The sequence below is a fragment of the Spermophilus citellus genome, assembly GCF_964194105.1.
Source record: "Spermophilus citellus genome assembly, chromosome: 17".
NCBI classification, from domain to species: Eukaryota; Metazoa; Chordata; class Mammalia; order Rodentia; family Sciuridae; genus Spermophilus; species Spermophilus citellus.
The window spans coordinates 14330190-14356317 of record NC_138199.1 but is presented as its reverse complement, the minus strand read 5'-3'; the positions used below and the strand labels follow the sequence as shown (position 1 = coordinate 14356317).

Sequence of the window (26128 nt, the reverse complement as noted above, 5' to 3'; positions counted from 1 at the left end):
TTGCAGAAGGCGGCAGCATTTCCAGTCTTCCCCTGGCTCCCAGACACCCAACCCCTAACCCCTGCCCCCCACCCTCCCTCCCATATTTCCCACTCCCTAGACCCATCCCTCCCCTTTCCCCCAAAAAAAAAGAAGAAAAAAGGAAAAAAGAAAAAGAATAAAAGAAAGAAGAAGAAGAAAAATCCCAGGAAAAAAAAAAAAAAGCCACAGTTAGACCTTCCACTCATGCAAACCAGCAAAGAAAAAAGGTGGGGGCATGTGGAAGGCAGGGGACCTGCAGAAGAGTCCCACTACTTCTCCCCCAAAAACCACCTTTTAGGAGAAAAAAATGAAAAAAAAATTGAGAAATCAAGGGACATGGGGAGTTATGATGGAGCAAGGGTGACCCCAGACCCTGCCTCCAGAGAGCGCGGAGGCCTGTGGCCCTGCATCCCTACAGCGGGTGCTCCTTGAGAGGGGCCCTGACTTCTGGAATGTATGGGGGAGGGCGGGCAGCCCCCAGTGGGTCTGTGTGTGCATTGGGGGCAGGTAAAGGTAGGGATCCTGAGGAGCAAGGGCTTGGAACCAGGAGCCCGGCTCCCCGCCCAGACCCCAGGTTCCTAGGATTCTGGAGCCCAGTTCTGGGGTGTAGGGATACATGCAGAGGAGTGTCCCCCCTCCAATGAGCTGGATCCAGTTAGAAAGGAAATAAATAAGAAGGGGTCAGAGGGAGGCTAGGGTGCGAAGGACGTGGGCAATTCAGTCCAGACCAAGGGCCCGGATGATGGAGGCAGGGCGAGTCCAGGCCAAGCCAGGGCAGGAATCAGAGTCTCTCTCGGGCTGGGACCCAGATGTAGGGGCCTGAGAGGTCCTCGATGACACGCTTCACCTTGTGGTAGATCTCCTCAAAGCTGTCACCCTCCACGATGGCTGGGAGTGGGTGGAACAGGGAGTGAGGCCAAGGGACAGAGGATGCCTGACCAAGGCAGGATACAGCCCAGAGAAATGGGCACCTTTTCCTAATTCCCCCAGCCATGAGCCATGAGGCTGCACCCACCCACGGGACACCTCTTCCAGAGCCATCCCTGCAGTGGGGTGAACTTTGTCAAATCTGAGCAAAAGTGCCCTGTGTGTGTCACCACTGCAGCCTCACCTGAGAAGCACTCTGTGAACTCCTGCTCCAGCTTGGTGGCTCTGTCAAAGGCTTTGCGGGCTTGCTCCTCTGTGATCCGCTTGTTAATTTCTCTGTGAAGAAAGAAAGACCCAGAACTTTACCTCCTCCATCCAGGGATGTTAGGCTGCAATGGGTACTTTCTTATTGAAAGCAAGTAGCAAAAAATATAATTCCTGATATCCTCTGGGGTCACAGATGAGCCCCCACCCACAACCCACCCCAGCCAGGTGTGGGTATTTCCAGGACCTCTCTAGAGTTTATCCTTCCAGTCTTCAGCCCCAGAGAAGGAGTTAGACTCTAACTCCCAACTGCTCCTGAGGCCCTGGCTTGCCCCAGCAGGTATGTGTCCCAGGAACTTCTGGGAATTGTAGCCTGCTTAACTCAAGGTAGGAAAAAAGAGGAAAAGCCTGGGATTCCTTGCAATCTCTGGGTTTCAGCTCTCCATGCAGATCCCAACTGAGGGCTGCTGGAGTTGCTGTCCAGAGTTCTGAGGGGAGAGTTCAACACAGAGGCCTTGAGAAGCCCAGGACCACAAGTGCAGGGAGCAGAGGGGAGGCCCCCAGGACCATACTCACAGCACATTCTCCAGGGAGCGGGGGCGGATGAAGATGGCGATAGGGTGCAGGTGGGCCGCCTGCAGCCGCCGCACAGCATTGGCTGAGACATCGAGGATGCAGTGCTTCCCCTGGGGGCAGGCAGGGTAGGCGGAGGGGGACCAGCAGGTGGTGGGAAAGGACAGACAGAGGTGCCAAGAAGGGACACAGAACATGGAAAAGAGGGGACAAGAGGATGGCCAAAGGGGAAGTGACATGAATGTCAAAAGACACATGGATAGAGTCAGGATGGGAAGGGGATATGGACAGACAGAGTGAAAGACAGAGAAAAAAAAGGAAAGAGAAGACAGAGAGCCAAGCACAGGAGGGCAGCGAAAGAACAGGATGGAGGATGCGATGAAAACCAGGCAGGAAGGAGATCCAGAAGACAGAGGCAGAGCAGGGTCAAGAGGGGCAATGGAGAAGGGGGTGGGGCACGGAAGGTAGGACAGGGCAAAGGAAATAAAGCAAGGGAAAAGGAGAAAGGAAGTAGGATAGAAGGAGGAGGGAGAGGAGGACAGACAGAGGACAGACAGATGGAAGGGACAAGGAGAGACAGATGGAGGGAAGGAAGGCAGATGGAGCAAGGAGCCATGGAGGGAGGGCAGGCAGGGTGGCAAGCATCAGTAAAAGGAGTTAGCAGAGGAATGGAGAGGGGCGTGGGGACCCCAGGAAAAGGAAGGAGAGGGGAGAGGACCAGGAGGAATCAGGAAGAAGGAAGGGACCAAGTTGGAGGAGGCCAAGGTACAGCCACAGAAAGAGAGGAGAAGTGGGGCGAGGAGGAGGAGAGCAGAGGAAAGGGACAGATGGCAGTGGGGAGTGTGGGGTCAGGAAGCGAGGGCAGCAGGGCACAAAAGAGCAGGCAGCCAGACAGAGTTGCCCAAGAGGAGAAGGAGGTGGAGGACGGAGTGGAGACCCAGCAGGGAAAGAGACAGAGAGAAAGAGAGTTAGAGAGAGTTGGAAGAGGCAATGGGGTAGGGAGAGGGCAGAAGGAAGAGGACCAGGTGCTCAGTGGGTCCTACCTGCTCTGCCACCTCTCGCACGGACTGGACGCTGGTCCCGTAGAGATGGCTGTTGTACTGGCCAGCCTCAATGAACTTGTGCGCCTGAATGTCCTTCTCCATTTTCTCCCGGGACGATACAAAGTGGTAATCCCGGCCATCTATCTCATACTCCCGCTTGGGCCGTGTAGTATCTGCCAGGAAGTCACCCCACCCCCCCAAAGATCTAACCACCATCCCTCTAGCTTAAAATCTGCCTCACCAACCAAACCCCCAAAGTGCCCAACTCATCCTTGATAGGAGGCCACTGTGGAGACTAAAACTCAAGAGGGACAGAACCACTCCCCCCACACCCGCCAGGGTCTCCCATTTTCTGGCCTGGGGTTGACTCCTGTATAACATAAGGGGAGCTGAGAAGACCCCTTCTTTGAGGAATCCTGTGACCCCTGCACTCCAATGCCTGCAGGCAGTTTTGCCTACAGCCCTCACAAGTGGGGCTCCTCAGGCATCCCACTCCTCCACCCTCACCTTCACCTCCACCTCCATCCAAGGCCCCAGCACTCACGGGGAACACAGGATCCAAACTTGTCGGGGAACTCGGAGAGAAGATCGTCATTGGCACGGTCCTTGGTGGGCCCAAGGATGATGATGGGGCGAGCGTAGTGAACTGAGGAGAGGAGCCGGGCTCAGGCAGCGAACAGACCAGGGGAGCAGGAGGGCTGGGGCTGAGGCAGGGGCCAGGGCTCACCTTCCATCTGCGTCACTGTCTCATAGCTCAGAACCGAGTCTTCTCGACCTGGTGGGAGACAGAGCGTCTTCAAGGGGCTCCAAGACAAGGGACCTGGGGCCCCCTGCCTTCTTTGGTGTTCCTCTCACCCCAGGGCTTCCCAACTGGCCCTACCTACCCTGTGATCCAGAGCTGGAGCCCCAGTCCTAGGAAGAAAAAGCAAGCCATGGGTTGGTTAAGGGTTTGGCTCTGTGAGGACCTCACTCTTGCACCAAATTCACCCCTCCTCCACCTACCTTGGCCTTTAACCTTGACCACTCCCGTCGCTCAACCCTGTGGGATACATGGAGACATGGAGGGTGGGAAAGTGCCTAGTGAGGCCTAAAAGCTCCCACACTCTGGACCCTGTGATCCTCAGTGAGGAGCTGTCTGCCCCAAAGGCTCATAGAAGCAATAGTCATGAGAAGGGCCCACCAGACAGACTCCAGAGAACCCCCTTTTGGCTGCCCACCCTGGAGAACCTTGGGAATTTCAGTGCCTGGAGCAGGAAGTCTGCAGGTCCCAGGAGCCTCACCGTCGTTTGCTGGGGATGAAGCCAATGTCATCCGTCTCACTGTCAGAGTGGACCCGCCGTGCCTGCCACCACTCCTCATCGCTAGCATCAATTACATGCAGCACATCCCCAAAGCGGAAGCTCAGGGCCTGGCTCAGGAAGCCGCAGTCCTTGGTCTTGTCGTAATCAAACAAGGCCCTAGAGGACAAATGGCTATGGGTCAGGGCATGGCTAGTACTCCAGCCACACCAAGAACCAACCTAGAGGTTCTGGGCTAGGAATTTGCAGCAAAGCTTGGGTTGTTAGTGGCATGCCCACAGAAACCCCAAAACTAGGAAAGAACCAAAAGCTCTGCTGTAACATATAATTGCCATTACATGTATGATGTGTCCAATTTCCAGGATGAGAGCAAGAACTCCAGACAGAAGTTTTCAATATGCCTGCATGCCACAGAGTTCCCTTGAATCTGCTCAAATTCATAAGGAGAAAAAAAAAAAAAAAAAAGTCCCTCACTGGCAAACATTAGTTACTCTTATCCCTTATCAGCATCAAACTCCTGTCAGGGAGTCAAAAGTACTAGGGTTAGGACAAGAAAACTATTGATTCTCCAAGAAAGCAAAGATGCAGAATAAAGCAATGGGACTGGGAATATAGGGAGAGAGTGTGGAATTGCTGACATCATCTGGGAGTCAGAACTGAATAACCCTGGGGTCCTACTGGACCCAGGAAGGAAGGAGAGCCAAGTGGAACCTCAGGTATGAGCCAGGTGTCTAAGTGGATGGTGAAAGAGAAAACAAAAGCACCCAGGATAGAGAACATGAGCTGAGTGCAGGATGTGTTGAGTGTGACATGCCGGTAAGACATCTTAGCAGAGATGGCTAGAAAGCAGATGGCCAATCCCAATAACCAGGAAGCTGAGGCAGGAGGAATGCCAATTTCAAGGGCAGCCTCGGCAATTTAGTGAAGCCCTAATCAACTTACCTGTCTCAACAAAAAAATAAAAAGAACTGGTGAGCCGGGCATGGTGGCACAAGCCTGTAACCCCAGCAGCTTGGGAGGCTGAGACAGGAGGACTGCAAGTTCAAAGCCAGCCTCAGCAACAGTGAGACACTAAGCAGCTCAGTGAGACCCTGTCTCTAAATAAAATACAAAATAGGGCTGGGGATGCGCTCAATGGCCAAATGCCCCTGAGTTCAATCCCTGGTACCAAAAAAAAAAAAAAAAAAAAAAAAGAACTAGTGATGTAGCTCAGTAGTAAAGTGCCCAGGCTTCAACCCTGTGGCATGCCCAGGAAGGAAAGAAGGGAGGGAGAGGGAGAGGGAAGAAGGAAAAGCAAGCAGATGGCCAGAAAAGCAGGTCTGCACCTCTGAGAGGTCAGGCCAGGGCCGACGGCTCTAAGACACATGTGCAGACTGGAGTGGCAGATGAGGCTGGGCAAGTGAACAGGACCAAAGAGAGAGAGAGAGACAGAGAGACAGAGAGAAAGGGGAAGTGCAACAGAAACTTAAGCCACAGTGCCCACACTGGGGAAGAGCACAAAAGAGAGTCAATAGGGAGAGGAGTCCTAAGGGAATAAATGCTTCTGAAGAGACAGGAGTCAGGTGCAAGAGAGCTGTGGTCCATCTCTCTGAGAATTCCCACAGGGATGCCAGGACTGAAACAATATTAAAAATATCCTAGGGCTGGGGACATATCTGGGGATATAGTTGGTAGAAAGCTTGCCTTGCATGAACAAGGCCCTGGGTTCAATCCCCAGCACCACAAAAAATATATATTTGTATATATCCTAAAGTTGAGGACAGTGGCATATGCATAAAGTCCCAGCTATTCAGGAGGCTGAGGCAGGAGGATCATTCAAGCTCAGGAGTTCAAGACCAACCTGGGCAATATAGCAAGACCCCCATGTTAAAAGTAAAAAGCTGGTGGATGCCTGTAATCCCAGCAACTTTGGAGACTGAGGCAGAAGGATCACAAGTTTGAGGACAGACTCAGCAATGACAAGGCCATATCTCAAATTACAAAATAAAAAGGCCTGGGGATGTAGATCAGTAGTAAAGCTCCATTGGACTCAATCTCCAATATCTAAATAAATAAATATAAAGAAATCCTAAAAGCCCTGTGTTTACCTTTTAAATGCCCAATTGTGAGGCAGTATGAGACTCCTTGGGGAGAGGTCATGGTACCCTGGGGCTAGAAGGCAAGTGGAACACTTGGGGTAGAAGTTATTTCCAATTCAGATGGTGTATTTCAGAAGATTAATCTGTGTCACTGAGCCTGTGAACAGTGGCTGAGCAATAAGCCTGGGTGTGGGGCGGGCAGGCGGGGTGTGAATCAGGCAGGGTTTAGGGCAAGAGCTGGCTAAGGAATAGGGAATGGGCACAAAAGAAAGAGGAATCCACAGAAACCCAGAAAGCTCAGCCCAGCAAGCCTCTGACCTGATATAGAAACCCCTTTTGGGGTTGCTCCGAAGGGAGGCAGTCCCTGAGCCCAGGCTGCTGTTCATGAGCTGTTCCCGAAGGTCGTGGATCTTGGCCTCAAATCGGCTGTACTCTGAAGAAGCACAAGAAAGTTCTTGAACTGTGCTCCATTCTATTACCAAAACCTCTCTGCCCCACCCCATCCTCATCCCTGCTGAATCCATCAGTTGACAAAACAAGTTCTGAGCCCACAAGATGGGTGCCTTAAGCCTGGTACCTTCTGGTTTATATTGAGCAATGATTGTGACCGTCTGACCCGCATTCTTGAGGGCAATGGCAGCCTGCTCATGGCTGGCATTTCGGAGGTCAACACCATTAACCTAGAGAGAGGAACAGAGGCTGAGTAGCTTGGCACTTCTCATGTTTAAGTGGCGCAGGGAATAGTCCAGCAGGGGACCAGGCTTCGGCCCACCCAGCTCCTTCCCAAGAGCTCTGGGCTCTGCTGGGGGGACAGGGTGGGCAGGCTGGCAAGGGCAGGCCTTCCCTCACCGACAGGATCTGGTCCCCCTTCCGCAGCTCCCCGCTGAGGTCCGCAGGGCCCCCGGCCAAGATGAAGGAGATGAAGATGCCTTCGCCGTCCTCACCACCCACAATGTTGAAGCCCAGGCCCGTGGAGCCCCGGTGGATCACGATTCGCCTCGGTTCTCGGGGAATGTCTTCCTCCCCAAGCAGGTCCTTGGCCACTGGAGAGTAGCGCCGAGGGGAAGTGGGGGTCATGGCTGTGGGGTAGTCAGTGCCCAGGTAGCTGCTATGACTGATCTCATTGTCCAGGTGCTGGGAATACGCTGAGGGAAGACATGGAAAGAATGAGATGAAACATAAGGAGGATACCCATCAGCACCCACCAGCCCACCCTCTCCAGCGGGAACCAAGAGAGCCAGACTCAGACAAAAAGGAAGTTATTCTGCCAAAGATATTTGGTGATGTGGTAAAGAGGACATCAGATCCAGCAATGTCAGAGGTCAGGAATTTATAGCATCAGAGATTGGTTCTCTTAGGGGATAAAGGACTTTAAAGTTATGTGTTGTCCTTGATAAGCCAGGGATGCTGATGTCAAACGACAATATTAATACCATGCTTTTTGGGTTTTCTTTCTTTTTGGTTGATATTTTTCTCAAATCTCTTAATCCATAAAAATTCCTTTTTTTTTTTGGTCCCCTCCTCTTTGGCCCTTCATCTGTTGAAAAACTAGGTCATTTATCTAAAAAAATTATCCTAGGTTTTATGAGGGAAATCCTAACAGGGAAAATTCCTGCATAATACCTGTGGTCTTATTTAACCTATGCCTCTACTCCTATGTCTCCTGTAACCTGGGGACTTTATTCTAGAGGCTTCATCAGATTCAAATTCAATATGTGAGTAAGCCGACTTCACAGGTGGCGCTGTGCACTCCTACTGTGTCACAAAAGGCTGCAATGATGTCTTGTCTTTCGGAAGTATTCAGCCTTGTCCACCCGTCAGCCTCTCATCCAAGCTTTCACAGCCACTGATGATGATCACTGCCTAGTTTGGATATTCATCTGGAACCATCAAATGATAACAATTCTGTTTTGTTTTTTTTTTCTGGTGTGTGTTTCTTTTTCAGATGGGACAACATTAATCAAATTTTCTATAAAGAACTGTCCCATATCAACCTTTTAGTTAATCTAAGTAAGGTATAGTTTGTACAGGAATGATGGATGCTCAGCTCTTTACCAGTTTTCAGTAAATGGGTTTCCTAGCCTCTTCCAAAGAGACCCATTTTTTTTTTCCAGTCCTGGGGATTAAACCCCGGACCTTGTGCATGCTAGGCAAGTGCTCTACCACTGAACCATATCCTCTAGCCTAAAATTAATTTAATCATAATTTGTTTCTTATTTTTGTTTAATCTTTTCATTATAGATGAACACAATACCTTTATTTTTTTTTAATGTGGTGATAAAGATCACACCCAGTGTCTCACATGTGCTAGGCAAGCACTCTACCACTGAGCTATAACCCCAGCCCTTTTTGTTTTTGAGACAGGGTCTTGGAAGGTTGTTTAGGCTGGGCTCGAGCAATCCTCCTGCTTCATCACCCAGGTAGCTAGCTGGATTATGGGCACTTATCACCAAGACTGGCTTCCCAATTATTAATTTTTTTTTTTAATTTTGGTACTGGGGATTGAATCCAGAGGCACTTAACCACTGAACCACATCCCCAAACCTTTTCATATTTTATTTTGAGACAGGGTCTCACGGAATTCCTCAGGACCTCGCTAAATTGCTGAGGCTGGCTTTGAACTCAAGGTCCTCCTGCCTCAGTCTCCCAAGTGGCTGGGATTACAGGATTACACCACAATGTCCAGCCTCAATATTTTTAAATGTAACTATGACTTCGTGGACTTTCACCTATTGAATGAGTTTTCAATGAATGGCCAGGAGCCTCTTTAACATGGCTCTGTGTCTTTAATGTGACCCTAGTAGTCTTAGATACCTTCCTTCCTTTCTAATATGAAAGATGTTGAAGTTTGTCTCATATATTTCTTGCCAAAGAGTTGGAATCAGTCATTTTTCCAAGGAGCCCAGGTTCCTTTACATAGATTATGGTATCCAGAAATAGTACCATGTGGTTTTAATGTGGGTTTAAGTATGATTTCATATTAGGTAGGGGCAGCCACACCTCATTATTCTTTTCTAAAATGTCTTAGCTCTTCTCCCACACATACTTTTCCAACTGAACTTTAGGATCAATCTGCTACATTCCCAGGGGAAAACCAATATTAAAATTCTGATTAGGATTGCATGAAATGTACAGATTAATTTGGAGAAGATTGAGATCTTCTACTTATTAAGGTTTTCCATCCAGAATCGTTGTTTTGTACCCTTCAGTAAATTTTTTTTTTCATGTAACTCTCACACTTCTTGTCAAGTTTATATTTCTATCAGATAACAGTATTCTTCCTCCCACCTTCTTCCCTTTGGTAATAACAATAAAAAATGTTATGACAAAATTATCCCAGCAAAATTACCCTGGTTGAAAATTATTGCTTTTGACCAAAATAATAATAAACAGATGTTAGATTTAAAAAGAAAGAAACAAAATTAATCTTATTTGTTAATTATATTGTGGACCATTTAGACTAAAACACAAAACAAATTAACTGAAAAACTTAGAAATAAAATGAAAGGTTAAGAATGCTGGGCTAGGGTTGTTGTTCAGTGGTATAGCACTCGCCTAGCATGTACGAGTCCCTGGGTTCATTCATTAGCACCACATAAAAATAAATAAATAGAATAAAGATATTATGTCCAACTACAACTAAAAAAATAAATATCTAAATAAAAATGTGGCCCTGGAAAATAAGTAATAAGAAATCATAGCAATGAGAAGATGTAATAGGTAAAAAGAGCCCAATTAAAAAAAAAAATTCTAGAGAGGGGAGGAAAGGGGGGATAGGAAGGGGATACGAAAGGCAGCAAAATACAACAGACACTAGTATGGCAGTATGTATAAACATGGATGTGTAACCAATGTGAATCTGCAATCTGTTTACATGGTAAAAATGGGAGTTCATAACCCACTTGAATCAAATGTATGAAATATGATATGTCAAGAGCTTTGTAATGTTTTGAACAACCAATAAAAAAAAAAAATTCTACAGAGGCTAGGGAACAAGCTTAATAGAGCATTTGCCTAGCATGTGCAAGGACCTGGGTTCAACCCCTAGCACCACCAAAAATAAAAAATAAAAAATCCTGGAAATTACAAGAACAACAAAGAGTCATTGGACCCAAAGATGTCAACAGCACCAACATGAAGAAACCTGGTCTAGGGCTGGTGATATAGCTCAGTTGATAGAGTATTTGCCTTCATTCACAGGCCCTGGGTTCAATTCCCAGTACGGCCAAAAAAAAAAGGAGAAAGAAAGAAAGAAACTTGGTCTAGGGCTGGGAATGTAGCTCAATGGCAAAGCATTTGCAGTGGCAAAGCATTTGCCTAGCACCTGCGAGGCACTGGGTTCAATCCTCAGCGCCTGATAGAAATAAAATAAAGACATCTAACATTTAATTCCCTCTGTTTAAAAAAAAGAAAAAAGAAAGAAATCCCAGTCTAAGCTGGGTACAGTGCAATCCCAGCAACTCAGGGGACTAAAGCAGGAGGATCACTAGTACAGGGTCAGCCTGGGCACTTTAGCAAGAAACTTTCTCAAAAAAATAAAAAGTACTAGGGATGTAGCTCAGTGGTAGAGCACCCCTGGGTTCAGTTTCCAGTACTGCAAAAAAAAAAAAAAGAGAGAGAGAGAGAAACGTTGTCTAAAACAGTAACAGTATCAGTAGTAAGAGGCATCACTATTTCACTCCTCAATGAGAAAAAGGACACACTGCAAAATGTTCATTGCTGGTTGCTAGTAACTACTCTTCATCACATTAAGGAAAACGTCTCTGCTCCTAGTTTACTGAAAGTTCTCACCCCAAAATAGATGTTAAATTTCATCAACTTGCTTTCCATATCTATTTAAGATGATTCTATAATTTTTTCTCACTTTTTTTTTTTTTGGACAGGGGATTAAACCCAGGGGCACTTTACTACTGAGCTACCTGCCCAGTCCTGTTTATTCATTTATTAATTTTTATTTTGACATAGGGTCTCACTAAGTTGCTGAGGGTCTTGCTAAATTGTCGAGACTAGCCTCAAACTTCTGATCCTCCTGCCTCAGCCTCCCAAGTTGCTGGAATTACAAGCATGCACCAGCAAACCCAGCTTCTCACTTGATTTTTGATATAATGAATCATAGTAAGAAATTTTCTAATAATATACCACTTTTAGTTTTCTGAAACAATCTTTTTAAAAAATATTATTCTCTTAATATGCTAGCCATATTGGGGTTCCTACTATGACACTAAAAATTTCTGTATCTCTGTTCAAAAGTAAAATTATTCTTTACTTTCCTTCTTTTAGGTTATCTTTGTGACTATTTAAACTGGCCTTATAAAATGAGATGTGAAGCCTTTTATCTTTTCCTACTCTGAAAGAGCATAAGAATCATCTATTGGGGCTGGGGTTGTGGCTCAGCGGTAGAACGCTTGACTAGCATGTGTGAGGCCCTGGGTTCAATCTTCAGCACCACATAAAAATAAATAAATAAAATAAAGGTATTGACAACTACAACTAAAAAATAAATATATTTTTTTAAAAAGTCATCCATTTCTTTCTTTTTTTTTTTTTTTTTATTACTACAGGAGATTTAACCCAGGGGCGCTCAGCACTGAGCTACAATCCCAGCCCTTTTTGTTTTTTGAGACAGGGTCTCACTTGCTTGAGGGCCTTGCTAAATTCCTGAGGCTGGCCTCAAACTTGCAATCCTCCTGTTTCATCCTCCCAAACCGCTGGGATTACATCATGCACCCCCATACCCAGCTAGAATCTATTTCTTGAGAATTTGACCAAATTAGGCATAAAACCAAGCGGGCCTTAAGCTCTGGAGGGCAAGATTGTTCATCTTTTCTAGTGTTTCTATGGTGACTCATTTTCTATCACTTCTCCAACCAGAGCAAGGATCAGAGGTTGTGACCATTTTATGGGGATAATCTGCAGAGGAATGGTCACAGGGAATATCCTAGAATTATATGTCATGGGGATAACTAGAATGGGTCATGAGGAGCTTTTGAATTTGGAGGGCTCTCACAGGTTGTGATGTCTGGGGGAGCATAGCTGTCACTCAGGTAGGCATTGCTGGGCTTGGCCACCTTTAGGTAGACAACATCATACGTATTCTTCAGGGCTGCCACGGCATCCTCATGCATGACGTCTTCTAGCCCCACACTGTTGACCTGGGGTCAAGGGAAGCAAAGCTCAGACAGAGCCAGAAATGGCAACAAGGCAGATGTAGTGGGGTGAGGTAATAAGAATCCTGAGCCTGTCTAGGGTCTACAGGTGAGACTCAGGTCTGAGCTAGAAAAGTGGAGGTCCTCACCGCCAAGATCTTGTCTCCAATCTGCAACCTCCCATCCTTGTGGGCAGCACCGCCTTCGATGATCTTGGTTACATAGATGCTATTATCCCCAGGGATGTGCTGGTTCCCTACACCCCCTGCGATGCTGAAACCAAGACCTGGATGCAAGGAATGGCACAGGTGGGTGCTCAGGTACCTGGGAAGCAGGCCTTTTTTGGGGGGAAAGGGAGGACATTTAGGACAGGAGTGGGGACAAAACTGGTTACTACCTTTAGGCCCCTTGATAAGCTTGATCTCCATGACCTTCTCAGCTGGGGGCTTCCGGCGCATGACGTAGAGGCGCACAATTGAGCCTGCCTCTTTAAGAGCCTCCACCGCTGCTGAGTGGGTCACCTCCCGCACATCCACTTCATTTACAAACAGGATGCTATCGTTGACCCTGGGAGCAGCAAGGTGGGCCTGAGCCAGGAGCTTCCTGCTGCCCTGGCCCTCATTTTCAAGCATACTAGTTTCCTAACCCCTGTCTCCCCTCCCCACCTGAGGCGACCATCCTGGGCTGCAGCCCCTCCAGGAATAATCTTGGTGATGAAAATGGATGGATCGTCACCGATGTGTGGGTTGTCAGTGCCACCTGCGATGCTGAAGCCCAGACCTGAGTTACCCTGAGAAAAAGGAGGGCAATAAGTTAGCCTCCCTCACTGAACAACCAATTCTGGCAAGGCAAGTGGAACAGGGAATAGGTCGGAGAGTTGTAGCCAGAGCACTAAGGGACATGGTTAAAGGGAAGGCCACCTAGAAAACATGGGCACAGAGACACAGGCAGGGAAACAAGAGGAACTTGAAAGGAGGAGCTGGCTCACCCTTTCCAATGTGATCTCCTCGTATTCCATCTCCCCCTCGGTTCCGTTCACCTGCAACTCCAACATGGGACAGAAACACAAAAACAGTGAGATGGACATTCCAGCCTGAGAACCTAGCCCTCCCTCCTCATGCAGGGACTTAGGTCCTCCATCCCTCCCTCCCTCCCTCCCTCCTTCTGCAATGGTCCCTACCCCAAAATCTAAACAACTCACATATCCTGGGGCTTCTAGGGTATCCGTGTTGACAATCACTGGGGGAGAATTGGCCTGTGAGGGAAGACAGGAAAAGAAAAGCTGACTCAGCCTTGGCTCAAGAGGGAGCCCATAACCAAGGATGGGTCCCATCAGCCTAGCTCCCCTTTCAGCTACTTCACCAAGCCCCACTCTGCCACCCTTAGGGGCTCTTCAAGGACCCAGGCTCAGCCCACATTTCATACACACACACACACACACACACACACACACACACACACAGATACACATGTGCATGGATTCAACTCTGCTGAGCTCAGGTCCCCTGCAAGTGGAAGGAAGTGTATGAGAAATGAGAAGGGAGAGACAGCCAGACGGAGAGGGGAGCAGCAGATGGTAAAGAGTGGGGGGGGGGGGGTTGGGGGGAAGGGAGCTTCTCACCGGATGTAACACCACGGGTGTTACATGCCTTATGTGCTACACACATACACCCCAGGGCTCCTGTCCACCAGGTCCTGATCACCCACTTCCTGCCCGCTCCCTGTCATTATCCCCCCACATTTTTATAATGCACCCCCAGATTTGTCCCTCACCTTCGCATACACTTGCCCTAAACCCAGCGCCCAGGGAATCCGGGATTTCCCCAGCTGCAGGCCCCTCCCTCTCTCACCCACCCGCCATCCAATCCACGCCTTTCTCCAGGGACCTTGTTGCCTAGCAACGGTATCTAAGCCCAGTCAAGACCTGGGGAGACCCACCTCCAGGAGGCCCTGTCGTCAGGACAGCAGGCGGGGGAGATGGGCGTGGCCTAGGGTCGTCCAGAGGCCTGAGCGCGGCAGGACTCCGCTAGCCCCACCTTTCCTGGCCTGGGCCCCGCCCCCCACTAGCCGGGCCGAGAGGAAGCCAGGTGGAAGAGGTTCGTGGGCACAGCACATTCTGAGTAACCTGCCTTCCAGTCTCCCCAGCGCCCCTCACCCTACGCAGCGCAAAGAAACGTCAGAAACAGGGAGTGGTGAAAGACATCCGGGTCCTAGCCTGCACATCTACTCCCTCCCCCTCGCCTTCATTAAGGAAAGGGTTAAAGTTAGGCGTTCCCAGGTCTTTGACGTCAGGCGGCCAGGTCTCTGGACTCCCAGGCGGGGCCAACTTCAGGCCGGTCCTAGGGGCTTCCCCAATTGCCAGGGCAACCAAAGCCACGTCTCTATGGCAATGGAGGAAGGCGGCCAAGAGCCTCCTTCCGGGGTCCCCAACCTATTTCCTCCTTAAACAGATTAGCTTAAACAAGCTAAAAGATTCTCCTAGTCTCCTTCCCACTTTCCCCCTCCAAAGAGGCCCTCCTCTCTTTTACTTCTATTTCTCAATTCTAGAAACTGCCGGCCATTTTCAGGCTCTACCCTACATTTCACATCCATAAATCTACTACCGCCATCCTCCCAACCGCAGCAAACACTGTTGTCTAGCCAACAGCCACAGACAGCTGAAATCTTATCCACATGTTCATCCCCATTCCTATCCTAGACCCTCCCTGATGCCCCATCCTTCATCCAAGATTACATTCATCCAGCACCCTCCATCTAGATCCTTGTACCCACCCTTCAGTTTCTATCCTACAACCGCAGCCTCCATTCTCTATCCACTTCCATTTTCAGACCCCTGCCCTATACTTTATGGATCTCCTGTCCTTACCCTCCATCCTAATTTGATTCTCAGAGAGGGAATCAAATGTTACCCCATATTCAAACCCTCAATATTCTATCTCCAAATCACCCCTTCACTTCTCAACCCACTACCCATCTGAAGATTGGGACATCTCCTGTCCTACAACTGAGGCCTTGTCCTGAGATGTCCTCCAGCATCACTTGTGGCCTCCAGCACCCTCCCTCCACTCCCATTTGCTTCCTGAGCTCTGATCCCAACACTCCCTGGCACCTTATTACCTACTACCCCTCAAACTTCCCTTCTCTGTCTTCCTCCTCAATAACTACTTAATGGCCCCATCTTGTAAAAGGCATTGCACAGGCCTTGCAGTCAGAATTGCACACAAATGCTGAGCATCATCCCCATTTCCAGGGCCTCACTTTCTTTTCTCTGGACCCACTCAATCCACTCCCCACAGTTTCATCCCTATGTCCTCTTCCCACCCCCATTCAACACCTCTCCTGCCACTTCTAATCCCATGCTTAGGGGACTCTCCTTTCCTCATCCCCTTAGCTCAGAAACTTCCTCCCCATTTCGTGATGAAACATCAGCAATCTCCCCCTTCCTGGGGCTTCCACACCACTGACCCTCGTTGTCCTCAATCTCACGGCTTGCCTGTGCTCTCCATTCCTCCCCATCCTGTGTCCCAGAAAAGGAGACTGAGGGGGAAGAAGATGGAAAGTGGACTGGAAAATAGAAGGTTTCAGAAACAAGGCCTCCCAGGACTGAAGAAGGGAAAGCACACTGAGCAGAGAAGGAGGGAAAGAGGAAACAGGTGGTAATGAATAATAAGGGGGAAAGTGGGGGAAAGAAAGAAGATATGGGTGGAGATGAGCCCAAGAAGAGAGGAACAGGGAAGGTGAAACTGAGAAATAGGGAGCTGGCTGACCAAGGAGAAGACTGATCAGGCCGCAGAGGCCTGAGCTGGGGATCAGCAAGGGGGGGGAAGGAGATGCGTGGGAGGAAGAGAGAGACAGCATCAAGAACCAGCCAGCCAGCCAGCAGGGAGGAAAAAGCGGTGGAGGGGGAGGAAGAACAGGAGGAGAGCAAAGACTGGGGTAGAGGAAGAGGCAAAAAGGCCCCACGACGACGTGGTGAAGTCTCAGGCCAGACAGATGGAAAGGGCTGGAGACTCAGGGACAGGGAGAGCAGGCCCAGAGGCGGAGGTGGGGGAGGAGGCGGGAAGGGACAGGAGCAAATGAGGGCAGCAGGCGCTTGGAACAGAGCTCTGGACACAGAAAACACAGGAAGCAACCGGAGGTTGGGGGTGTGAAGGAATGAAGAGGGCCCTGGTGCAGGGGGCCTCCAGGGGGATGCAGATGTCTCAACATGCGCACAAGCACGTAGCGCTCAGACACACTCAGGCACACTCAGAGAGACACACAAACACACAAGCGCCTCAGGCTCCGGACCCACTCCCACTTGCCTGACCTGTTTCTCCTCGTGGGACCAACGTGTTTCCAGCCCCCCCCCAACGCCCCCTCCCCCAGGCCCCAGGAGCCCAAGCCCCAAATGCCCCACCCCAGACCCAACCTTTCCCCACAGCTCTTGCCCTACCGGCCCATGGGGGTTGCTGCAGCTCCGAGGCTCCGAGGGCCGCACGGGGGAGGGGGCCGCCAGGGTCTCCTACCTTGAGGGGGGAGAGGTGGGCGTGGCCCACGACCCCGTGGACGGCCTCGAGGTGGGACAAGTTCCTCTCCGCCACGTGCACCAGCTCGGGGGCGTTTACCTGGTTGGGGAGGTGGGCCGGGCTGTGCTCCAGAGGGGGCGTGTCTTCATCTTGGTAGCGGTATTTCTGGGGATGGGGACCCAGGCGTCACTGGGCCGGCCCAGTGCTTCAGGCTCCAGGCCGCCGGCCCCAGCCGCCTCCTCTTCCCCCAGCCAGTGCAGTGCGGAAGGCCCTGGGGCCTGACCAGCTCCTCCCCCTCCCTCTCCTCCAGCCCATTGGCTCCCCTCTCTCCACCCTCCCGACAGCCCCCTCTCCCGCCAGGGCCTCAGCACCTCTCCTCTCTCCCCAAATTCCAGCTCCATCCCCCAACTCCTGCTCCTCACATCCCGGGGCCTTGGCCTTCTACCCAGCATCCCCTTCCTTGGGCATCAGTGTCTTCACCCCTTTTCCAGGCCTTCTTCCCTCCATCCTTCAAAAACTCTTGCCCCTGAACCCTGATACTTCTATTCTCCACATCCCATCCCCCAACTTCTTTGCTTCCCTAATCATCTAAATCCCACTCCCATGTTTTAGACTCCCCCTCCCATGCTCCACTTGCTGCTCCTGCTTTGCACCTCACCTTCATCATCTCAGTCTCCCCATTGCAACCTCTACCCCATGAGCAATGGGTTTTCCAGCACCTTGCATGCATGAAGCAGGGACCAAAGTCAGCCTCTTCAACTAGAAGGTATTTGGCATCAGCCCCCAGGAAGGACAAAGCCAAGTCTGTCTCACTTTTCCTTCAAGGGCTTCACTAGTTCCCAAGTAGTCAGCAAAGGAACCCCAGAGCTAGCTGCAACCTTATAGTAGTCCACAGCCCAGCCAGATAATCCGGATGTACTAGAAAGGGATGTGATGGGGGAGGAAGGGGAGGAACAAAGGCAGTAGGGCTCAGAAGGGGACAGAAATGAGTGCCAGGTCCCTAACTGGGGAAGAGGGTACCATGCTGAAACTTACAGTGAATTCAGGTCTTCCTCTGGCCTTTTGGGGTAAAAGATCCAACATGTCTCCTGACTCCCTACCCAATTAACCAGCTGCTACCTCAAGGGCCTCCAGTAATAGCTTCATAGGAACACCAGTAAATGAGATTAACTGGGGGCAGAGAGAGAGGAAAAGGGCAGATGAAGGCAGCACTGAAGGACAATTCTGCCTGGCTCCTTTTACAGCTGCCTCTGTCCACCTGTGCTACTCTCCTCAGGAATTGACCCCCCACAGTAGAAGGGTCCAGACTCCAGGTTCAGGGAAGCAGGCAGAGGGTACCAGATGCAGGGATCCCTCAGGGACTAAAAAAGACAGCATACAGCTACTAGTATTCATGAGAAAAGGGGGTAGAATTTCCCTCTCAATTTTTTCTGAAAATCTGAGAGTACCCCATCATTTGAAGGGAAATAATTGCAAGATCAAATAGGAAGAAGCTTATCAAGTACTATGCCTGGTATATGATGAGTATGATTCTGGAAGTTAGGATGATGAACCAAGGCTGAGGATGTAATTCAACACTGTTGTAGACTAAGGGTGAATGAAGTAAGAGAACTAGAGGAGGGAAATGGTCCTGTCAACATAAAGATTCTCAACTCAGGACACAGAAGCAACTAGAATTAAGAAGCACCTGGATATGTTTAAAGAGTTTTAAAGAAGGGAAATAGGGGATCACCAAGTCTGAGCCATGGATGTGAAGAGAGAATCCAAAACTTCAGGGGTTAATACCATGGGCACAAAAAGTAGAGAAGGAAAGTAGGAATAGTATGCAAAACAGCCCTCCTCAAGGGCTGAGCTGTCTTGGGTAACAGCACTATGAACTGAAAGAGGTTGTTCATTCCATATCCTGAGAAGGTGGTCTTCAGCCTGGACAATGTTCAAGCCGAGGGACAATGCCCTGGAATTGTAGGGTCTGGGAGAAATGGAGGGAAACAAGTCTCTCTTCTCACTTTGTAAGGCCCCAAATTTCCTGCAAAATAAATTAGACTAAAACTTGTAGTTCCAAGTTTTGGAGTCTGGGAGGGTTTAAGTCCAATGTCCCTCCATCTTCACCCCCTTCACAAAGAAAATTCCTGAATCTGATGAAGAAATGTCAGTGCACCAAAGAAAATGGAAGCATAAAGAGAGACATTTCATGGTTTATTCTAGAGAGGAAATGAAGGTAAACTTTATCACAGTGAGACCCCAGACATCTCTCCCTGCCCCGTCCCCATGGGAGAGGGGAGTGTCTAACATTGAGGAAAAGGCTTCTGGGGACTCATAGGTAACAGGAGAAAAATGAGGAACATAGAATGAAGAACTGAAGGTCCCAAAATGTGGTTGGAGGAGGTTAGGCCCTATGTACAGCCCCTGGAAATTTTCAATGTATATGTAGTGAGGGGGAAAATAAAGGGGGAAAGGTCTGGAGGGATGAGGGTGGGGACCAGAAATTCTGAAACTGAAAACTGAAGGATGGGGTTGTCAGCACTTCTCAGTCCTGGATTGGGGCAACTAAAGCAGGACAGGAAGGAGGACACCCCCCACACTGTCCCTTTAGCCCACTGGGACTTAGGGCCTTGAGCAGTGACAGCTCAGATAATATTGGATGGAATAAGTCTGCACTCCCAACATATTAGGGTTTGACACAAGTGAAAAGCCTGGAGGGACATAGACGGGCTCGCTGTTGTTCCTTCCCTCTTGCCCACCCCCCGCCAAAGCCTCAGTTTCACGAATGACCTGGAACCAAGGCTTGTACCCCAAATCAAGGATGTGAGTTAGTGGAGGATAAGAGGGGCGACCCACTGTACTTGTCCCCAGGAAGTTGCAACGCAGAGACCCCGAGCCAAGCAGAGGCAAAAGCGACAGCACTTGAAGCTCACACCCTGAGATTTGGGGGGTCCGGGAAGAGGGGAGCGGGGCCGGATCCCGTACCGCGGCACGTACCACGCAGAGACACATGGAGGCGAATCTGTTCCGAGCCGACATGGAGGAGGGGAGGGGAACTGAGGGAAGGGGGCGGGTGGGATATCAAGGGTCCCGGGTTGGGAAAGGGGGAGGGGCAGAGGGGCGGGGGCTGCGGCGGCCGCGGCGACAGGAGGCTGCGGCGGGGGGGGGGGGGGGGGGGAACGGCGCCTGCGCAGTACGGGAAAGCGTCACGATGGGAGAGAAGGGTGAGGGGAGACCCTCTTAGCCACCAACTTCCCTGGTCCCAGCTATTTGTCTGTGGACCTCACCTTACATAGTATATTCCTATCCTGACTACTACAAACAGACTCCCCAATTTATCTGTCTGGTTCTCAGGGACCCCTTATCTCATCTAATGCCCCATGCCCAAATCACCAGGCCCCTAACCATTCACTGAACAGTTCTCCTTCACTTAAAAGAATCCCTAAGGGATCAAAAATGCCTCTCCCAACAGCCCCCACCTTAAGACTGTTACTATGAACAGCATCCCCTTCAAAGACATCTCCTACTCTAATAGGCATAGGTCTCCCCTGAAGTCCAGCCCTACCTGATAACCAGACAATGCTTCTTCAAGAGTTTAAAAGACCACACGGATCCTCGCTGTGCTTTCAACTTAATATACCCCTATATCATCCCTTTCTAAATTATATCTGTCCCTCGATTCATTAATAGAGAACTTGAAATTAGTGCAATTCTGACCCTTGTTCTAATATAAATATCCAAATGAGGAGCCTACCAATTTGGGGGGATACCCTGTCCAAATTGCGGAATCTAATGATGCTCAGGACTTTCTAATACACCAATCCCCCACAAGAACCCAATTTCATGAGATATTTAATCCACCTTAAGGCAGGCCCTCCCAATTCAACTACAATCTTCTCAATTTATTTCCAAACCCTATGTTAGGAGGTATTTCTCTATCCTTTTCTTTACCCCTCAAATTCATAATTTACTCTGACTCACTCCCTACATCTCAACATTCCCTCCATGATTCTGAATTCCAGTTTTGTTGGAAAATCACTCACAAATATATTTTCCCTACACTCAAGACTCAAATAATATTCACCAAAGTAAGATCTGGACTGCAATTTGCTGTGACCCACAAATCTTCCAGAACATCTCAAACGAATTGACTCAGGTTTCTTCAGAGGCTTCCATTTTCTCCCAAACAACTGAAATTGAAAGGCTATCTTCAAAATATTCTCCCATTGAACACCCACCTTTCCAGTTCTGAAATCCCAGTAAGGGGTCTCCTCAAATGGGTTATCTGCCTTCTATAAAATGCCCACCCATGGCAGAAATGACGATTTCCCTAGAACCTCACCCATTGGCATCTGATAGATGCGCCCCCAAAATGACCCCCAATGTCCTAGTTTCATATCTGGATAGAACAAAATGCTTGACTCTAAAATTTTTTTCTATAACAGAAAATGTACAGGCCCTTCTTCTCCACTAGTGGGCGCTATACCCCATTAAGACCCTCTCCCATCCCCCATTTCCTTTTTCCCTCCATTTTCCGTTTCCCCGTTGCCTGGCAACACAGCAATCAAGGACTTTGGTGTCGCCTAGCAACCGTCTCCCTGGAACAGAGAGCTGAGGTAGGAGGGGTGCTCTGATGAAATCTGAATAGGTCTCCATCTTGGGAAAATTGAGACGTCAGACCTCCCAACCCTCGGATTCTCTTTTCCAAAGACCCCAGAGTCCTGCAGTTCGCGGACAACTGCCCCTTAAATCTGGTCTCCTTTCGGCGCAGGGGACCACGCCACGCCTCTCCTGGGTCAGCCCCGCCCTCATTTCGGTCAGGTAATCCAGCCCCTCCCCTTTCCAAGGGTTGTTGCCCGCCTCCTCTGAGAGTAAGCCAGACCCCACCCACCTGCCTCCTAGAGACCACGCCTCCGTCCACTTCCCGCCCATTCGCTCCCCCGGCCTCGCCCACACTGTCCTTCCGCCACGCCCATGTCGGCCAATGAATGAGGTGGTTGGCCACCCTGCCCCGCCCCCGACATCTTAACTTTGCCCAATAAGGACCACCCAGAGGGTTTAACCGCTTCGCCTCCGGGGTCCTTGCCAAAAACCCCTCGTCTTTTCCCCACTTTATTCCCACCCCCCACTTATTCTGCTCCGCCCTCCACCACCCTCGCCCGGCCCTCAAGTCTGCCACGCAACTTCAGTCGTCGACGGTTACCATGGCAACGGCGGCAGCAGCGCGGGGAGAAGGGGGAGGGACGGGGGCGGAGTGGGAGAAAGAGATGCTCAGAGACAGAGATACTGGCAGAGATAAAGGTAACGAGTAAGACTAAGTGATAGCTGTAAAACAGTTTGCACAGAGGGCCTAGGACAAAGTGGCGTTCAATAATGCTCCTTAAATTAATGCGGAAGGAGTCTATAAATATAGGCGATGGAAGATGGAAAGGCCGTCAAGACCGAAGTGGGGAGCTCAACGACCACAAAGTCTGATCATTCCCTATCTAGCATTTTCGGGGGGGCCGGAGCCATGTGCCCCCTGCTGGTTGCTCCTGGATTACCCTCCGTTGCCCTGGATAGAGATAAACCACAACTCCCAACAGTCCTAAGGGCAGCAACACTCTAACACTGAGTGATCTTGTGCCTCAGGGACTTATGGGAGTTGAAGTCTTCGCCATCCCGAGACTCAAGTTTTGCGGCCAAGGAATGTGGCAAGCCTATGTCTCTATGCCTCAGTAAAACCCCCAAATGCTTTCTGCAAACCTCCTTCCTTCAAGGATGCTCAATCCTGCACTCCATCAAAGAGGTAGAAGTCTGGAGGGGAGAATGAATAACCCCCATCCACCCACCCAGAACAGGCTCCAGGGCAGGCAAGCCCCTCATCCTTGCTCATATTAATGTGTTTGTGTGTTGGAAGCAGAACCCACACATTCCAACCAGCCTACTGTATATACCTGTACACAAGGGACCATAGCTAGGGAGCCAAGGCCAGGGAGCAGGCTGAAGGGCAGGAGACAGGAGGAGCATCCAGTCACAGACATTGAAAGAAACCAGAACAGGGAAACTGAGGCACAAAAATCAACCAGGAAGAAAGCCCAAAGCCCACAGATTGGGAGACAAGTAGTCCTGGTGAAAAGTAGAGATCTGGGGCTGGGGATATGGCTCAAGCGGTAGTGCGTTCGCCTGGCATGCGCGAGGTCCTGGGTTCGATCCTCAGCACCACATACAAATAAAATAAAGATTTGTGTCCACCGAAAACTAAAAAATAAATAAATATTAAAAAAAAAAAAAGAAAAGTAGAGATCTGGGCCTAAAGGTCCTTAGTCCTCAGTCTCTTCCAGTCATGCTCACACGTGCACAATGCATGTGTACACACATGTGTGAGTTTGTGGCAAGGAACATGTGTGTCCTCAGCTCCCTCCCATGAGAAGCTGCAGTTCTCACTAAATATAACCCCCTCCCCAGCCTGTGACTCACCCAGACCCCGCCTCCCCCGGCCCCCACTTCCTGTCCCACCCCCCCAACCCCCAGCTGCCTGCCACCCGCCCAAGCATCCCTCCATACACCAGGCATCCAGCTTTCCAGTCCCAGAGTCTGGAAGAAAAGACCTAGGTATTCTGCATCCCACCAGGAGCTTGCTTGCAATACCCATCCAAAATCACCCTTTCCAGGCTCTAACCATGGGGACACCCTTGTAGGGAACCCCACTGCTGCCAGCCTTGCCCTCTTCCTACGCCTTCATCCTACTAGCCTCTTCACACCACTAACCTCAGTCATAAGTCCTCAAGGACCTTAAATCCAGGTGTTCTCCCCCACCTTGATGCCAAGCATCAGGGGTAACAGTCCCCTCCATCTGCTCTTCTCCCTCTTTCTTGAGCAGGGCTAAAAGCAGTGTGGGAGGAGATGGGGATATTTGGGCACCTGCTCGGGAAACCCTCAAATTTTGCACCACCCATCAGGTCCCCCTTTCCAAATCCCCTCCCCAAACCTCTCCTCCTCCTTCACAGAAGCTGGCAATCTCAGCTGCTGCAACCTTCTAGCTCCCAAGGGAGAACCCCAAGTCCTAACCTCACCTGGCCCATTCCCTCAGGTGATTCTGTGTCAGGCCTCAGCCTTCGGACAACTCCCAGTTATCTCCGTTCCATATGACTGAACCCCAACTTAACAGTTCCCTCAAATCAAGAGAGCACCCCCAAACGTATATACCATGAGACGCTTGTTCTATAGCCTGAAGGCCCACCCCTTCCCTGCCAGCTGACACCCCCAGTCCAGTCAGGCACTCACAACCAATAACCTTTAGCCTCCTGCCAAGAGCCCCTCAAACTGGACAAGCCACCTGGAAGCCAGCTTTTCCCCCAGGAGGGAAAAGAAGCCCCCCACACACATAGCCCACCTTGCCACATACAAGAGGACTCCCATGTGAGCCAGGCTTCTCCTTAAATAAGTTGCCCTCAAACATCGCTAGTGAACCCCCAAACCCTTGGGACCCTGAAACCATGGAATACCTGCAAATTTTCATTTCTCTACAGGTACAAATAGATCACTCCAGGGGGCACCTGTGGCCAAATCCAGGGTTTTCTCGTATGTGAACCCCCAAACTAAATTATGACCCCCAATACATCTTACTTCTGATGCTCTCACTCCAGGGCCTCAGTGCCAGATAAGGCCTGCCTGACCCCTCCCCACATATTCACATGCTCCCTCCAGTTTGTAGCCCCCCCCCATCATGCTTACCTTGGTTGTCACTATACAGAGACAGTCCATGTTGGGGGGCCTGGCCGCGGCGGCGGGTAAGGGGCTCTGACTTCATTGGAGTTTCGTTCCTCCCCTTGGTGGGTTCTCACCCCTCCCCCCTCCGCACCCCACTTTTGCAGGGGGGGCCAGGATGGGGGGAGGGGTGAGAGGGGAAGGAGGGGGTTGGAGAAGGGAAGGGTAGGGGAGCGTGGGAGGGAGAGGAAGGGGGCCCTAAAAGGGGCTCCCCAGTGGAGGGGAGGGGGCTTGGGGAGCACACCCCGATTCTCAGGAGGGGCGGGGGCACCGGGGGCTGGTAGCCCCGAGGTTCGGGGGCTGGGGCATGAGCTGGGATGGGGGAGGGGAACTGGATTTCGGGGAGCCCCGCGGCAGGGGGGGGGGTTGCCAAACGGCCAGGGGCTAGGGGCCGTGTCGGGGGAGTGGGGTGGGGGGGTTGGAGACGGCAGCGGCCGAGGGAGCCGTGGAGCCGAGGAGGGAAGGGGAGAGAGGAGGAGAGAGGAAGCAGGGGGAGGGAGGGAGGGAGCTTGGAGCCAGAATGGGGGGGGTGCCTTGGCAGAGTTAACTCCTTCGGTGCTGGCAGGAACCCGGATAATGGGAAAGGAGATAGAAGCAGAAGCAAAAAGGCCCTAAGGCAAACATGGAGACCTGGCCAGTTTCCAATGATGAAAGCAAAGACCATGAGGATAGATTTCATTTGTTAGAGGAGGAAGCTCCCACGGTTAGGCTGGGAGCACGGTGGTTGTTTAAATACTGGAGGGAAGCCGCTGTGGCAGGGGGTAGGGTGTGAGGGAGGGGCTGGCAGGAGGGAATTCCTGGGGGCCTAGTGCTTCCTCAGATTCACAGGAGGAAGCCTGAAAAGTAATTATGTCCTGGACTCTAGTGCCTGAAATTGGGGCAGGCAAAGAAAAGGGAGAAGAGAAAAGAAGAAGAGCTACAGGACCAACTGCAGAAAGTGCATTCTCAGTGCCCCCAACCTCTGTGCCACTGACTCAGGATGCTGTCAACAGGGCCCCCAAGTCTCAGTTTAATATTGGCAAGACTTTGCTCCCCACTCCAGCCCTGTGTGCTCCCTCAGGAAGGCAGGCACCCACCCCCACCTCCTTACCTGACTCTCTGAGATGGAAGCTTCATAATAGTCCAGGATGTCTGTCACAGGAGCAGAAATGAGTTATCCTCCCCCACCCCAGGCTTCCCCAGACACCCCTGCCACCATCACTGCTGTTTGTCTTGCAAGGGAGGAGGTCCTTCAGCCAAGGCCGGTTGATCCTGATGGAGAACTACTTGGGGATGACCCTGCGTGGGGCTCCAGCTTGGACTAAATGCTGTCTAGGCTCCAACCAGCCCCAAAGTTCAGTACTTGGCCTCACAGGCCCAGGCTAGCCCTTTCCACTGTGTTCCCTCAGAAAATTGAGGCTACTCACCCAGCAAGGCCTGGAATAGGTCACTATGCAGCACTGTGAGGAGGGGGGGTGCCCAACGCAGTAGTGGAGGGGCCAGGAGCCAGAGGGCTGACCTGGGAGCTGGTAAAAAGCAAATGATGGAGGATTGAGATCAGAAAGAGACTAACACTGTCACCTTAGTTTCCCCAGACTTTTCTATGAAAAGATTCAGGGA

At 50.5% G+C, this 26128-nt stretch overlaps 1 protein-coding gene across 11 annotated transcripts; it reads right to left on the bottom strand.

The window, feature by feature from the left end:
• Positions 1 to 187: 187 nt before the first annotated feature.
• Positions 188 to 26026, bottom strand: DLG4 (discs large MAGUK scaffold protein 4). 11 transcript variants are annotated; one of them, XM_081272863.1, is made up of 21 exons: positions 25936 to 26026; positions 25620 to 25660; positions 16898 to 16963; positions 13492 to 13545; positions 13279 to 13329; positions 12956 to 13080; positions 12688 to 12857; positions 12440 to 12576; positions 12152 to 12296; positions 6994 to 7289; positions 6722 to 6824; positions 6463 to 6577; positions 4049 to 4225; positions 3771 to 3807; positions 3653 to 3680; positions 3496 to 3543; positions 3313 to 3414; positions 2769 to 2941; positions 1729 to 1838; positions 1133 to 1224; positions 192 to 909 (listed from the first exon to the last, which is right to left on the bottom strand). In XM_081272863.1, the coding sequence occupies exons 5-21, from the start codon at positions 13306 to 13308 to the stop codon at positions 803 to 805; spliced, it is 1995 nt and encodes a 664-aa protein (XP_081128989.1). In that variant the 5' UTR covers positions 13309 to 13329; positions 13492 to 13545; positions 16898 to 16963; positions 25620 to 25660; positions 25936 to 26026; the 3' UTR covers positions 192 to 802. The 11 variants fall into 11 exon arrangements, 10 of the variants coding, with proteins under 10 accessions (XP_081128987.1, XP_081128990.1, XP_081128992.1 ...); XM_081272870.1 differs by having other exon boundaries at positions 193 to 909; positions 13279 to 13338; positions 16799 to 16963; positions 25936 to 26025; XM_081272862.1 differs by having other exon boundaries at positions 193 to 909; positions 13279 to 13338; positions 25936 to 26025.
• Between the last annotated feature and the right edge of the window lie 102 nt (positions 26027 to 26128).

What these genes read in the sequence shown, in the direction of transcription:
- DLG4 (XM_081272861.1), bottom strand. Translation starts at nt 24,526, where the DNA reads ATGGACTGTCTCTGTATAGTGACAACCAAG. An exon ending in GCCCAGGATGGTCGCCTCAG is followed by an intron (nt 12,858 to 12,955) that starts GTGGGGAGGGGA and finishes TGCTGCTCCCAG; the next exon opens with GGTCAACGATAGCATCCTGT. An exon ending in TGCTCAATATAAACCAGAAG is followed by an intron (nt 6,578 to 6,721) that starts GTACCAGGCTTA and finishes GTGCTTCTTCAG; the next exon opens with AGTACAGCCGATTTGAGGCC.